The sequence below is a fragment of the Anomaloglossus baeobatrachus genome, chromosome 1, assembly GCF_048569485.1.
Source record: "Anomaloglossus baeobatrachus isolate aAnoBae1 chromosome 1, aAnoBae1.hap1, whole genome shotgun sequence".
NCBI classification, from domain to species: domain Eukaryota; kingdom Metazoa; phylum Chordata; class Amphibia; order Anura; family Aromobatidae; genus Anomaloglossus; species Anomaloglossus baeobatrachus.
Genome location: NC_134353.1, coordinates 486,831,140 through 486,846,995, shown reverse-complemented (window position 1 = coordinate 486,846,995; position 15,856 = coordinate 486,831,140). Strand labels below are relative to the sequence as shown.

Here is a 15,856-nt window from a genome sequence, read left to right as displayed (position 1 = left end):
GTGTGTGAGGTGTGTGTGTGAGGTGTGTGTGTGAGGTGTGTGTGTGAGGTGTGTGTGTGAGGTGTGTGTGTGAGAGTGAGTGTGTGAGAGTGAGTGTGTGAGAGTGAGTGTGTGAGAGTGAGTGTGTGAGAGTGAGTGTGTGAGAGTGAGTGTGTGAGAGTGAGTGTGTGAGAGTGAGTGTGTGAGAGTGAGTGTGTGAGAGTGTGTGAGAGTGTGTGTGAGAGTGTGTGTGTGTGTGTGTGCGTGTGGATCTTCCGCCGCTGCAGGACCTTGATGTGCTGGTAACTATGCTACCATGGTTACCAGCGCATCACGTCCCCCACTCGCACGGGAGCCCACACCAGCATACGGCGGGGGTGGGGGTGGGGGCAGAGCTAACGTCCATTGCGTGAGGGGACGGGGCGTGGCGTGGCCGAGTTGCCAATGCCTGCAGGGTGCCGGGGCGAGAGGCCAATCTGTGGGGGGGCGGAGCATGGGCGAGTGTGGCTGGCCAATCCGTGTGGGGGCGCAGCCTGGGCGAGCGGCCAATCGGTGTGGGGGGGCGGGGCCATGGCGAGCCCAGCGGCCAATCAGCTTTGTGTCACCGTAAGGACACAATGTCACCGGAAGGACACAATTTTGAAGCATGACAGACAGACAGACACACAGACAGACACACAGACAGACACACAGACAGACACACAGACAGACACACAGACAGACACACAGACAGACACACAGACAGACACACAGACAGACACACAGACAGACACACAGACAGACACACAGACAGACACACAGACAGACACACAGACAGACACACAGACAGACACACAGACAGACACACAGACAGACACACAGACAGACACACAGACAGACACACAGACAGACACACAGACAGACACACAGACAGACACACAGACAGACACACAGACAGACACACAGAATAAGGCAATTATATATATAGATAATATATGTATGTACACATACATCACAGGAGGGGCTAGGGACATATACACATCACAGGAGGGACTGGGGCTCGGACATCACTGGGGGGCATGAACAGTACTGCTGGGCATGGACAGCACTGGCGGTGGCATAGACAACACTAGAAGGGCACGAACAGGACTGGGTGGCACACAGCACTGGGAGGCTGACACACAGCACTGGGAGGCATACAGAGCAACAGGAGGCTCATAGCAGTAGGAGTCTCACAGCAGTGGGAGGCAGGGAGACATGCACAGCAGGGAGGCCCGCGGCATGCACAGCAGGGAGGCCAGTAAACCTGCTGCTCCTCTTCTTCTGTGGGACGGGAACGCAGCACATCTCATGCGTACCCTGCCCACAAGGTAGGTCCTTAGCACGCTGGCACAGGCCACACATTGTGATTTAAAGGGCCGGCAGCCGACAATCGCAGCTCCCGACCCAGTACTGTGGTCTCTAGTAATGTGCCCAGGGGTCGCATAAAACGTCTTCGAGGGCCGCAGGTTCCCCACCCCTGCTATAAGGGAATATTCATAGATTGGCTCCAGAAATTTCTGAGCCAGTAATTCATACATTCATGTCCATAAGGTATGCAGAAAATATATACAGATTTTGCAGAAATAACCACTTTCACATGGATGGATCAGATTTATCATTCTTGGGGCAGGCAGCATTAGAACTCACTAACCAGTGTCAAGGAGCATACATATGCTTACACAATGGGCATAATTACTGATAAAAGAAAGCTTTGTTTCCTGCCTGGAACTGTAACCCTGGGTACGAGCCCTAAGTGGTGAATGTCACGAGGCCTGGAGTGGGCGGCAGAGAGAACAGATTATTCCATGTTCATCCATGGTTTGTTATGGATGTTCACTTGGATTACATATAATCCCAATCACTGAGAAAAAATTTGAATGGATTTTTTGTATAAATGTTTATGACTATCCAAGACCACATCTGGCATCCACAATGTCCCATTAATGCCAGTAAGACGTATTTTTACATTTCTTTTGACTTTAGGTATAGGAGGCAGGAGGTTTGCATCTGTTCCTCCAAAACCTGCAAAAACAAGTACATATATTCAGTACCAAGAGGAACTTATTGAAAAGAAGAAAAGAGAAATTGAGGCCAAAGCTCAGCAACAAGCCAAGCGTTCCCAGCAGAGCATCCCGGCTCAAGGCACAGAGTAAGTTGAATGCCACGCTATAAAGGTCTTTATTTGCAAGGACTTTTAATACTTACTCAATGTTCACACCTTCAACTTTATGTTCAATCTATTTTTATTGTAAACATGTCATATTATACATATAAAGCATATAAAACAGGATATCCAACATGTCAGTCATTATAAGTTGCATAGTAAAGAAGTAAAAATGTCTCAATTTAACCAAATAATGTGCACTGTTCAGCAATAATCATATCAGATTAGATTCCAACAGGAATCCAGGAAAAAGAAAAGAAAACAGAAAAAATCTAAAACACCCCTTTATTAAATCTGTAATACAATTGCAGTTATTTTATGGCACTGTCGGGTTATTAAATAACAAGAAAGGGATTCCAAAGACTACCAGTATATAGACATAAGTCAAATCCTACACATCATCTACCTCTATAGACTTCATGTACGAATTTGATCTAACGGACCATGCTATTTTTTGGAATCCAGAAATTTGAGACGTTGGCAAGCAATATGTACAGGATAATAAAAACAAAAAAATCATAGATAAGAGATCTAGAGAGAAAAAAGAAAAACAAAGAGGAAAAAAAGGGAGAGAGCAGAGAAGGAAAAAAAAAAAAAAAAGAGGGGGGAAGTAGGTAGCAGTGTGAGTTAGCTAGGGAGACGAAGGGAAAGGGGGGGAAGGTTTGGTTAGGTTGGGGGGGGCTCCCTCTGACGTCTGAGAATCAGGTAATGCTACATTCTGTCCAGTTCATCCCAGTCTATGCTTTACTCCACCAACCTAATAAGAAGTCATGGCTCCATCAAAACAGTTTATGAAAGTCTGAAGAATCTTTAAATAGGATCCACTCCTCCCAGGTCCTGCAAAATTTGTCGCTAGTACCAGCAATGTCGGCAGAGAGCTCCTCCATTCTGCATATGTTTGCCTTTTCAGAATACCACTCCCAGATAGGAGGTATCGTAGAGAACTTCCAGTACCTAGGTATGATGGAGCGCGCCACCGCCAGGCAGAAGCGGAGTATGTCTCTTTTATGATAAGCGATTGAGTGTGGTAACATGGAGAGGAGAACTATCTTGGGGCAGTTCTCCACTGTCTTTCCAGTTATAATCTGATAATTGGCAAGGACCTTTCCCCAAAACTGTTTTGTTCCAGCACACTCCCACCAGATATGCGTCATTGTTCCGACGTCTCGCCCGCATCTCCAACACAACACAGACACTGAATGGAATATGATATTTAATTTAGACGGAAACTGGTACCAACGTGACAAAATTTTAAAATTCTTCTCCCCTGCAGAGCACGCGACTGACAGTTTGAGTAAATAAGAAATATTTCTTCCACTCGTCGGGTGAGATATGCTGCTTCAGCTCCCTTTCCCAAGCCAATCGGTAGCCTCATTTGCCCGAGACCCCAACTCTGATAAGAATACCGTACAGAAGGGTGACTGTGTGTTCAGGCGGGACATTTTTAGTGAACAGTTCTTCAAAGGCACTACAGGTTCCCAGAATTCGGCCAGTGGGTTCCCCCGAAGAGACAAATGCCTGTAGTTGGAAGAACCCCAACCATTGTGAACCTCTAGACGGAAGTTGTGTCCGAAAAGTTTGGAATGAGGGTACTTACCATCAATCAGTATGTGCCCCAAGCGGATATCTTTCTCCAGCCGAAGTAGCATCTCTGCTTGTATCCAGGACGAAATGATGGAGTGTAGAATAAAGGAGCAAGGGGGCCAACGGGCTACGAAGGGGATATTTTTTTTGGATATTGTGTGACAATCTCTAAGCGTTTCTTTGGTAAATTCTGAAAGTAGCCCCACACTAGAAAGGTCTGAGGGAGATATCCAAGGAAGGTGTCTGAGAGGAATCTCCAATCCTTCTTGCTCTACCCGAATTCATTGCTTGGAGTCACTATTGAAATGCCAGTCTAATATGCGGGTCAAAGCCGCGGCCTGCATATAGACTCTGAAGTTAGGGAGGCCCGCTCCTCCACATTCCTTTGGGAGGGTAAGAGTGCGTAGGTTGATTCTAGGTTATACCTTACCCCATATGAATCGGACAATGGCAGATTAAAGGTTACGAAAAAAATTACTGGGAGGAGAAATGTGAATGGTTTGAAAGTAGTACAGAAAGCTTGGTAGGATATCCATTTTAAGGACTTTCATCCTGCCCATACAAGACAATTTCAGTCCCCCATAAGACTTGAGGTTTTTAATTGTACCTTCTAGTAGTGGTAAGTGGTTAAGTGCATATTGTTTAGAGAGATTCGCTGGAATTGAAATGCCCAAATATTTAATGGCCGAAGGTCTCCATTTGAATGGGAAGTTAGACATTGCCCGGGAAACTTCGGTTTGGGTCAAAGAAATGTTTAATGCTTCTGATTTTGATAGATTAACTTTAAAGTTACTAAGGAGGCCGAATCGTTCGAATTCCAACATTATAAATGGAATCGATATATGTGGTTGAGAGATCTGTATAACAGGAGATCATCTGCATACAATGCGATTTTGTGGTGAGCATCCCCGATCTTGAGTCCCTTGATGTTACTATTTCCCCTGAGAGCGTTAGTTAAGTGTTTCATGATTACTACATAGAAAAGAGGAGATAAGGGGCAGCCTTGTCTGGTCCCGTTTCTTCTAGCGAAGGAGGAGGATAAACCCCATTAACCCTAACCTTAGCAGTTGGGTTATCATATAAGGTGCCAATCTTCTGTATGAATCAGGGTCCCAGTCCCAATTGACCCAATGCTGCTCTCAAAAAGCCTCAATGGACTCTGTCAAAGGCCTTCTCAGCATCGATGGCTAGGAGGCCCAGCGGAATTGAATTCTTTTAGCTTTAGCAATATGAGACAGAGTTTTAATTGTATTGTCTCTTGCTTCACAGCCTTTGACAAAACCCACCTGGTCTGTGATAATGACGGAGGGCAGAAAAGGGGACAATCTATCGGTCAACATCTTAGGATAAAGTTTTAGATCAACATTTAATAATGAGATAGGGCGATAGCTTGCAGCTAATAATGGGTCTTTCCCCGGCACACCTTCAACTTTAGATAGTGTTGTTTTTATTTTCTCTTTTTAGGCTGAGGCCACACGGGGATTACTGCGAGTCCTCGCATGACACTCGGCTCACACTCGCAGCACAGTGGGAGTGGAGTGCCATGCGAGGGTCATGCGACACTGGTCCGATCGTGTGTTAAGACCACAGCTGCCGAAAAAGGGGTGGCGCTGCGGAGGGGAGGGAGGGATTTATCTCCCGGTTTCTTCCGTTGCCGACTGATGCGAGAATCACATTGCACTCATGGTACACCGGTGTAATGCGAGTGCAGTGCGATGTTTCTCTCGCCCCATAGACTGGAATGGGCGCGAGTGGAACAAGATCGCATTACACTCGCAGCATGTTGACTGTTTTCGGGCCCATAGGAGTAATATTGGGCCAAGTGGAATGCAAATTTTTTTTTTTTCTCATTCCACTGGCTCCGTATTACTCACCGTGTGTGCTAGGCCTTAAATTATTGATGGCTGCCATGTATCACCATGTACATATGTCATGGTTGCTGGAAGCAGAAGTGGTGTCTCCACCCTTGTGAATTCAGTAGACTAAAGGGGGTGTGAGGCAAATCCCGGGATATGAAGATGAATTATGACTCCAGTCATAGTCCCTCATCACTCCCTGGCAGTGCCCCCTCCCTTCTTGTTCTCAGTGTTCCACTTACACCTCCATGGCCATGTCCTGTGATATGGAGATGAGGTGGTGTGGGAACAATGGACACAGGATGACTCCCTGCCGTCACCCTGTAGTAGGGCTGCTAGCTAGTTAGCAAGGCTATGGAAATAGCCAGACAGAACGACTCCAGTAAAAAATGGTTCATATCTCGCAAGCCATATTTCCGATAAATATGGCAACCATAAAAATGGTGTCTCCGCATGCAGACGATGCCGGCACACCCTTTTTATGGGAGCAGGACATTGGGAAATGCCCCAGGCGTGATATCAGCCAATGGGGAACTGGCAGACAGGTCATGAGTCCCCTCGTTCTGTAGCTAAATTCATAACTGTCACAATGAGAGCATTGGCGTCCGCCTACGACGCTCCCAGGCAAAGTTATGGCCCATATTCCATGTTGGGATATTGTCCATAACTCAAGCCAGGGGTGGAGCAGTGTTCCCTGTGAGGTCACGAAGGTAGGAGGGGACCTGGATCTGCCCAGGTTGATAACCCTACTTCGGCCATTTTCCAGTGTTCTTCTGCTCGGGGGCCTGGTTGGGAAAGACCTGTGAGGGAGTTCCTGGAAACCTGGTCTACAGCGCCCCCCTGTGGCCAGACGCAACAAGGTAACTGCTGGAACTGTGTATGCCTGTTTGTAACCCATGCTTTGATTGTAACTGTACTCTGACATATGTATATTCTGTAGATTCCCTATTGTATATATTGTAGTTCTAGTGTGCTTTAGGCTGATTAAATTATATAATTAATCTTGGGCTGTTCTGTTATCTCGATCTTGAATCCCACGTCTGTGTGTTCGGCTAATAGTTACCGTGAAGCGGTTGGTGGCAGCGAGTTGTGCCAAGGATTATTGTGGGGAGGCCAGTGAGATTCGGGGAGATTTTATATATTCCGCCCGCGGAGGTCGGGGGAATATATACCCTACTCTCACCGGGGACCCTTCAATAATCGGCATAAGTAGTATAGCGGCCTCCTTGCTTATTGTCGGGCAATTCCATAATTGGCCTGACTATAAGAGGGGCGCTAGAGAGCGCATCACGTGCTCTGTCTGTCGGTCGGGAGGTATAAAGGAGGGGTGACCCCCACTTGTTACCCCCCGATTGTGACGTACTGATAGCCAGCGCGGGGGGATTTCCGAGTGACCCCCCCGGTGGTTTGTGACATATTGGTGGCATAGCGGTGGGATCGAGATAATAGTGTGTGTGAGTGTGAGACCCATACTCCCAGACACTAAAGACTGCCTGCAGCAGCTGTGGCTGCTGGGGTCTTCAGACTAGCTCAACACTAGAGTGTCAGAGTGCAGATACTGTAAGGTGTGTGGAGGCATCAGGTGTCAGTTCTGTGTCAGTGACCAAAAGTCTGCAAGAATGGCTGATGGCACCAGGAGCAGAGCTATGCAACTGGCCAATGCTAAGGCAGGAGCCGAAGAGAGGGAGGACGGTGCTGTGGACAGCAATGAGGAGGTTGCCCACGAGTCCTCCAGGAGCTCGACGCCAGAAAACCGTTCTGCCGAGGACATTGCGCAACCTGGCACTGCTGGACAAGATGAGGAGGAGCTCACCCAAGGTTCCTCAACGAGCCAGATGCCAGCCCTCCGCTCTGAAAGGGACAGTGAATCGCCTAGCTCTGCAGCGTGCCGCAGATCACCACGTGCCATTCCACCGAGCCTGGGAGGCTCGGATAGCCTTCTTCAAATGGCTATGGCCCTTCTCCAGGCTGGAGACCAGAAGGGCTACAAGGAACTCCTGGCAGAGCGCAGGGCAGAGCGGCAGGCAGCGCGTGACGCTGAGGCTGCGGAGCGGCACGCAGAGCGTGAGGCTGCGGAGCGAGAGCGGCAGGCAGCGCGTGAAGAGCGAGAGCGACAGGCAGACCGTGACTACCAGCTGCAGCTAGCTCAGCTCCGGCCCTCATCAGCCACATGTGACCTTCGAGACACCAAACTTCCAAAGGTCCGTGTTGAGGACTTCCCAGTGCTGGAGAAGGATGGAGACTTGGACTCTTTCTTGACTGCTTTTGAACGGACTTGCTTGCAGCACCATCTGGACAAGGACCAGTGGGCCAAATACCTGACCCCCCGTTTAAGGGGTAAGGCCCTGGATATCCTTGGGGACTTGCCTGCTGAGGCAGATCAGGGCTACGACACCATCAAGCGGGCCCTGATCCAACAGTACAACCTCACTCCGGAGTCCTACCGCAAGAAGTTCCGGAGCCTACAGAAGGGACCAAAGGACTCCTGGGCTGACCACCGGCGGGCACTTGCCCGAGCTGCCGACCACTGGACCCAAGGCCTGCAGCTTTCCACCGGACCGGAGATCCTGGACTTGTTCATCACGGAGCAACTCTTGTGGAACTGCCCTGAGGATCTCCGCCAGTTCATCCGAGACCAGAAGCCAAAGGGGTCCACGGCTACAGCTGCCCTTGCCGATGACTACACCAACAACCGGGCCCCTGAGGCCAGGAGAGCGGCCACCAGCAGCACCTGGAGAGGGGGTAAGATGAATTCTGCGACTGCCCCACCTGCCCCTAGACTGCAGGGGGTGTCCCCCTCAACTCCCCTCTCCAGGCCCGTGGCGGAACCAAGACGGTGCCACCAGTGCAACCTACCTGGACACTTCAAGGCCATGTGCCCTCAGCGTCCCAAGGCCCCGGCTCCGTCCCCGTCCCAAGGGCCGCCCAAGGTGTATTGTGTGGGTGGGGGTGGTGGTAGGTCCCTGGACAGCTTCCAACCTGTCACCGTCGGCCGGTCTGTGACCATAGGACTGCGAGACAGCGCCTCGGAGGTGACTCTGGTGCGGCCTGAGATGGTGTCCCCCCAAGACTTGATCCCTGGAAAAACCCTCGCTGTCTCCGGGATTGGAGGCACTGACCCGGCGCTGCCTGTTGCTGACATTTATGTGGACTGGGGCGCAGGGCGGGGGGTGAGGGAGGTGGGGGTAACTGATCGGATCCCTGCAAACGTGCTACTTGGGACAGATTTGGGGCAGATAACCTCCCAGTTTGGGCCCCCCCCAAGGGCTGAACCTTCAGCCAGTACTGACATGACTCCTGACAATGTTAATGTGTTATCTATGAATGATGTAAGGGAGGAGGGAGTGAACTCTGATATTTCTGCTTGCACAGACACCATAGACACACACGCAGCTGCAGCTGTGACAGGAGGGGAGGGGGTCAGAGAAAGGTGTGACAATGCCTCTACAAGTAACCAGCCTGTGAGCTGGGATCTGTTGCCCTCTGCAGGGATAAGCAGAGAGCAGGGTGCTGCAGGGGGAGGACCAGTGTGTGGGGTGGGGGCTACCACAGCAAATGTGGGGTCCCCAGAGATTTCACAGCGGGGTTCTGTTGCTGCAGGAGGGGAACAGGCAGGTGAGATTGGGGCCGGTCCAGGAGCGGAAGTGCTCCCAGGTAAGATCTCGGTGCATGGTTCCCCCACAACCGGGGTGTCAGGAAGCCAGGTAGGTCTGCCTGAACCGGCGACTTGGTCAGGAACGGAGGAGGAGCAGGCACGACCCACGGTCGCAGCGGCTGTGGCCGCTGTCACCCGCAGTGGGAGTGCTGGAAGCCAAGGGGCCTCCCGGAGGTCCGATAGCTCTTCCCCTTCTGACCAAGTGGCAGCCGAGTCAGGTGGAGGCCAGGACACAGGTCCCGGGGTACTGACTGAAGATGTGACAGTCTCGTCGATTCTGGCCACATCTAGTCAGGGGTTTCAGGCAGCGTTAGAAGCTGACGACAGCCTGAAAGCTCTTAAGGAGCAGGCGGCACAGCCTCCCTCGGACTCGGACCCGGAGCGAGTGGTCTGGGACCAAGGACGGCTGTACCGGGCCACGGTCCAGCAGGGTTCACCGGAGGCGTGGCCCAGGGACCGACAGTTGGTGGTACCCTATCCGTTCCGGACGGAGTTGTTGCGGATCGCACATGAGATTCCGATGGCCGGACACCTAGGGATCGCTAAGACCAAGGCCAGGTTAAACCAGCATTTCTACTGGCCAAAAATGGGGGCCGATGTGGCTGCCTACTGCCGTTCGTGTGAAACCTGTCAGAGAGTGGGGAAGGCGGGGCCACGCCCCAAAGCCCCACTGGTATCTCTGCCAATCATCGATGAGCCTTTCAGGAGGGTGGCTGTGGATCTGGTCGGCCCGCTGGCCATCCCCAGCAGCTCCGGGAAACGCTTCATACTGACGGTAGTGGACTATGCCACCCGGTACCCAGAAGCAGTGGCCTTGTCGTCCATTCGGGCTGACAAGGTGGCCACCGCATTGCTGGAGATTTTCTCCCGAGTGGGTTTTCCCCAGGAAATGCTCACTGACCGGGGGACCCAATTCATGTCCCAGCTGATGGAGGCCCTCTGTAAGCAAGTCCAGGTGCGACATCTGGTGGCCAGCCCGTACCATCCACAGACTAATGGCCTGTGCGAGCGGTTCAATGGCACCTTAAAGCAGATGCTTAAGATGTTGGTCGACTCCCATGGGCGTGACTGGGAGCGGTATCTCCCACACCTGTTATTTGCTTACCGGGAGGTTCCACAGGCCTCAACAGGATTCTCACCGTTTGAGCTCCTGTACGGGCGACGTGTGCGGGGCCCCCTGGCTCTGGTGAAAGAGGCTTGGGAAGGGGATTTGGCCACCCCTGGAGTGTCGGTTATCGAGTATGTCATGCGCTTCCGGGACAAAATGCAGGCCTTGACGCAACTGGTACACGACAATATGGCTCAAGCCCAGGCCGATCAGAAGCGTTGGTACGACCAGAACGCTTGTGAGAGGACCTACCAAGTGGGTCAAAAGGTGTGGGTACTGGTCCCCGTACCACAGGACAAGCTTCAGGCAGCCTGGGAAGGCCCATACCTCGTGTACCAGCAGCTCAACCCTGTGACGTACCTGGTCACCCTGGACCCTGCCCGTGGAAGGCGGAAGCCCTTCCATGTGAACATGATGAAGGCACATCATGAGCGGGAGGCATGTGCGCTCCCCGTGTGCAACCTGCCCGAGGAGGGAGAAGCGGAAACCCTCTTGGATATGCTAGCCCAGGTTAGGGCAGGCGGATCCATTGAGGATGTGGAGGTTGGCCACCAGCTCTTGGAGGACCAACGGTCCCAGCTGTGGGCCACCCTACACCCCTTCCGGGGGTTGTTTACCAACCAGCCCGGAAGGACTGACTTGGCTGTCCATCACGTGGACACTGGGGATCATCCCCCGATCCGGCGTTCAGCATATCGGGTCTCCCTGGAGGTGCAGCAACACATGCGCCAGGAGATTGACGAGATGCTGAAGCTGGGGGTGATCCAGGCATCCAACAGCGCTTGGGCCTCGCCTGTAGTCCTCGTCCCTAAGAAGGACCGAACCACGCGGTTCTGCGTGGACTACAGGGGGCTCAATGCGGTCACGGTCGCCGATGCGTACCCAATGCCACGCATCGATGACCTGCTCGATCAGTTGGCCGGGGCTCAGTACCTGACCATCATGGATCTGAGCCGGGGATATTGGCAGATCCCCCTGACTCGCAAGGCCAGGGAACGCTCTGCCTTTATTACCCCATTTGGACTGTACGAGTCCACGGTGATGCCATTCGGGATGAGGAATGCCCCTGCCACTTTCCAGCGGATGGTCAACACCCTGCTCAAGGGACTTGAAGGGTACGCGGCCGCGTACCTGGATGACATTGCCGTCTTCAGTCCCACCTGGGAGGACCACCTAGAGCATCTAGCACAGGTGCTCAGGCGGATCCACCGGGCAGGTTTGACCATCAAGCCGGGAAAGTGTCAGCTGGCCATGAGCGAGGTCCAGTACCTCGGTCACCGGGTAGGTGGGAGAACACTGAAGCCCGAGCCTGAGAAAGTGGAAGCCATCGCATCCTGGCCCACCCCCAGGACCAAGAAGCAGGTGATGTCCTTCTTGGGGACCGCTGGGTACTATAGGAGGTTTGTTCCATGCTATAGTAGCCTGGCAAAGCCCTTGACGGACCTCACCAAGAAGAAGCTGCCCTCTGCAGTCGATTGGACAATGGACTGCGAGACAGCCTTCCGGGCCCTAAAGGACGCCCTGTCCAGCCCGCCCGTGCTACAGGCAGCCGACTTCACGCGGCCGTTTGTAGTACAGACCGACGCCAGTGACTTCGGCCTCGGTGCGGTGCTCAGCCAGGTGGACTCTGCGAGCCAAGAGCACCCAGTCTTGTACCTGAGCAGGAAGCTGTTACCAAGGGAAGTTGCCTATTCCACGATGGAGAAGGAGTGCCTGGCCATAGTGTGGGCCCTGCAGCGTCTGCAACCCTATCTATACGGGCGCCACTTCATCGTGGAGACGGACCACAATCCCCTCAGCTGGTTGCACACCGTCTCTGGGACGAATGGGCGATTGTTGCGATGGAGCCTTGCGCTCCAGCAATACAACTTCACCATTCGCCACAAAAGGGGCCGTGACCACGGTAACGCAGACGGGCTGTCCCGACAAGGAGAGGTCGCGGACGGGCGCACGGGGGAACACCGGAGTGTGCTGCCCCCTAGCGCCCTCAAAAGGGGGGAGGTGTGAGGCAAATCCCGGGATATGAAGATGAATTATGACTCCAGTCATAGTCCCTCATCACTCCCTGGCAGTGCCCCCTCCCTTCTTGTTCTCAGTGTTCCACTTACACCTCCATGGCCATGTCCTGTGATATGGAGATGAGGTGGTGTGGGAACAATGGACACAGGATGACTCCCTGCCGTCACCCTGTAGTAGGGCTGCTAGCTAGTTAGCAAGGCTATGGAAATAGCCAGACAGAACGACTCCAGTAAAAAATGGTTCATATCTCGCAAGCCATATTTCCGATAAATATGGCAACCATAAAAATGGTGTCTCCGCATGCAGACGATGCCGGCACACCCTTTTTATGGGAGCAGGACATTGGGAAATGCCCCAGGCGTGATATCAGCCAATGGGGAACTGGCAGACAGGTCATGAGTCCCCTCGTTCTGTAGCTAAATTCATAACTGTCACAATGAGAGCATTGGCGTCCGCCTACGACGCTCCCAGGCAAAGTTATGGCCCATATTCCATGTTGGGATATTGTCCATAACTCAAGCCAGGGGTGGAGCAGTGTTCCCTGTGAGGTCACGAAGGTAGGAGGGGACCTGGATCTGCCCAGGTTGATAACCCTACTTCGGCCATTTTCCAGTGTTCTTCTGCTCGGGGGCCTGGTTGGGAAAGACCTGTGAGGGAGTTCCTGGAAACCTGGTCTACAGCGCCCCCCTGTGGCCAGACGCAACAAGGTAACTGCTGGAACTGTGTATGCCTGTTTGTAACCCATGCTTTGATTGTAACTGTACTCTGACATATGTATATTCTGTAGATTCCCTATTGTATATATTGTAGTTCTAGTGTGCTTTAGGCTGATTAAATTATATAATTAATCTTGGGCTGTTCTGTTATCTCGATCTTGAATCCCACGTCTGTGTGTTCGGCTAATAGTTACCGTGAAGCGGTTGGTGGCAGCGAGTTGTGCCAAGGATTATTGTGGGGAGGCCAGTGAGATTCGGGGAGATTTTATATATTCCGCCCGCGGAGGTCGGGGGAATATATACCCTACTCTCACCGGGGACCCTTCAATAATCGGCATAAGTAGTATAGCGGCCTCCTTGCTTATTGTCGGGCAATTCCATAATTGGCCTGACTATAAGAGGGGCGCTAGAGAGCGCATCACGTGCTCTGTCTGTCGGACGGGAGGTATAAAGGAGGGGTGACCCCCACTTGTTACCCCCCGATTGTGACGTACTGATAGCCAGCGCGGGGGGATTTCCGAGTGACCCCCCCGGTGGTTTGTGACAGGGGGCTTTACACGGTACGACCGATTGTGCAATTTCACAATCGATCGTACCCGCCCCTGTCCTTTTTGCGTCATGGGCAAATCGCTGCCCGTGTCGCACAAAGTCAGTAACCCCCGTCACACATACTTACCTCTCGTGCGACCACGCTGTGGGCGGCGAACGTCCACTTCCTGGAGTGGGAGGGACGTTCGGCGTCACTGCGACGTCACACGGCCGCCGGCCAATGGAAGCGGAGGGGCGGAGATGAGCGGGACGTAAACATCCCGCCCACCTCCTTCCTTCATATAGCCGGCAGCGGCCGCATGACGCAGGTGAGCTGCTGTTCATCGTTCCCGGGGTGTCACACGGAGTGACGTGTGCTACCCCGGAAACGATGAACAACTAAATTAAACGATATTATGGAACCTAACGAGCAGTACATGACTCACGATTTGTGAGCGATACTGCGTCGCTAGGAGGTGTCACACAGGCCGGCATCGCCAGCGATGCCGGATGTGCGTCACAAAAACCGTGACCCCTACGATCTATCGCACGATAGATTGTCTGGTGTAAAGCAGCCTTTAAGGCTATGTGCACACACTGCTTTTTTCGCTGCGTTTTTTGCTCGTTTTTCATGTGCATTTTTGGTCTTAAAATTGCATGACTTTGTTTCCCCAGCGAAGTCTGAGTTTTCATTTTTGCTGTCTGCACAGTGCAGTTTTGTTTTAGGTGTGTTTTTGTTGTGACCGACCACAAAGTTGCAACATGTCCATTATTTCTGCGCTTTTCTCTGTTTTTCACCCATGCAATGCATTGGAAAAAACACAGAAAGAAAAACACAACAAAAAACGCGCAAAAATGCATCAGTTTTTTTGCCACGGGTGCTTTTTTGTGTGCGTATTTTGCAGCCAAAAACTCAAACGCTGCATCTTTGTGGTCACAAAAAAGGCTATGTGCGCACGCTGTTGTTTTTGATGTGTTTTTTGATATATATTTTTTTTTATTTTTTTTTTTTTAAATCTGCATGCCTCTTCTGAAGCCAGCAAAGTCTATGGCATTTTAGGTTTGCTGTGCACACGGTGCGTTTTTGTTCTGTGCAGAAAAAAAATCTGCAGCATGTCAATTATTGGTCCGGTTTAGCAGTTTTTCACCCATTGACTTCAATTCATTGACATTCTTGATGGCCCAAAAAACTGCATCAAAAACTGCATAAAAAATAGCGTCAAAACCGCATCTGGTATTAACGTGTATTTTGCCACAGCGTGCAGAAAATTTTTGCACCAAATCTGCAGCATGTGCATAGAGTCTTATGGTTATAAGTCTTCTTTAATTTAATGGCTTTTACTAGGCAGTCGACACAATAATTTTTGTGCTCTTAAACGGCTGCATAGCATAAGGACAAATCTGTTGTAGCAAACTGAAGTATGCTGAATTCCAATGCCCAAGTCCTGTTCTAGCAGTAAGCATACTATATGTGCATATGTGGGAACAGCTTCAGATTTGTGTACATGAAACCTGCTGTGGATAAGTGAATAAGATTTCACAAATCTCATGTGCTGCAGCTTTTTTTCCATGTAAAAATGGACAATTAGTGCAAATTTCCAAATCTGCAGCATCTTAATTTCTGTTGCAGATTAATTATCATGGTGGTTTTCACCCCTTTCAATGTTGCAGTGGTAAAGAACAAACTGAACACACAGAATATCCACAGCATGTTTTTTTATATTCCAGACCATGTTGACTTTGCCTTAGGCCATGTGCCCACGGGACTATGTACTCGCGGACATATCCGCAAGTACGTCCGCAGGTTTCCCGCAGCTGCTCCCTGGAATCCGCAGATCTCCATAGCTGCGGGATTCCTGCAAAATATCTGCGGAAAACCTGTGGACATTCATACGACTTACCTGGGGAAGTCCCGGCCTCTATCTCCATAGTGGAGGGCCGGGAATACCGCAGATAATTCTGCAGGAATAATTGACATGCAGTTATGTGCGGCTGCGAGACATCCTCAGCATATTCCGCCGCCGCATATACTGCAGCATGGACAGAGCACTCCCCATGTCCCATAGGATAACATGGGGAGTGTCTGTACTTGCTAAAACCTGTGGATTTATCTAGAAAATCCAGATAAATCCGCAGGTTTTTCGCGACAAAATCCTTGGGTACAGAGACCCGTGGGCACATAGCTTAAATGTGATCAAATACCTGTAAATATTATCGTTCATCCTA

The 15,856-nt window shown here is 51.4% G+C and overlaps 1 protein-coding gene across 2 annotated transcripts in view; it reads left to right on the top strand.

Annotated features, from left to right (window-relative positions):
- Positions 1-15,856, top strand: part of SUGP1 (SURP and G-patch domain containing 1) — a 99,591-nt gene that overhangs the window by 14,202 nt on the left and 69,533 nt on the right. For both annotated transcript variants that reach the window (XM_075315392.1, XM_075315385.1), the window contains exon 2: positions 1,984-2,149. In XM_075315392.1, coding sequence (XP_075171507.1) covers positions 1,984-2,149 — 166 coding nt within the window. The remainder of the gene's footprint in view (positions 1-1,983; positions 2,150-15,856) is intronic.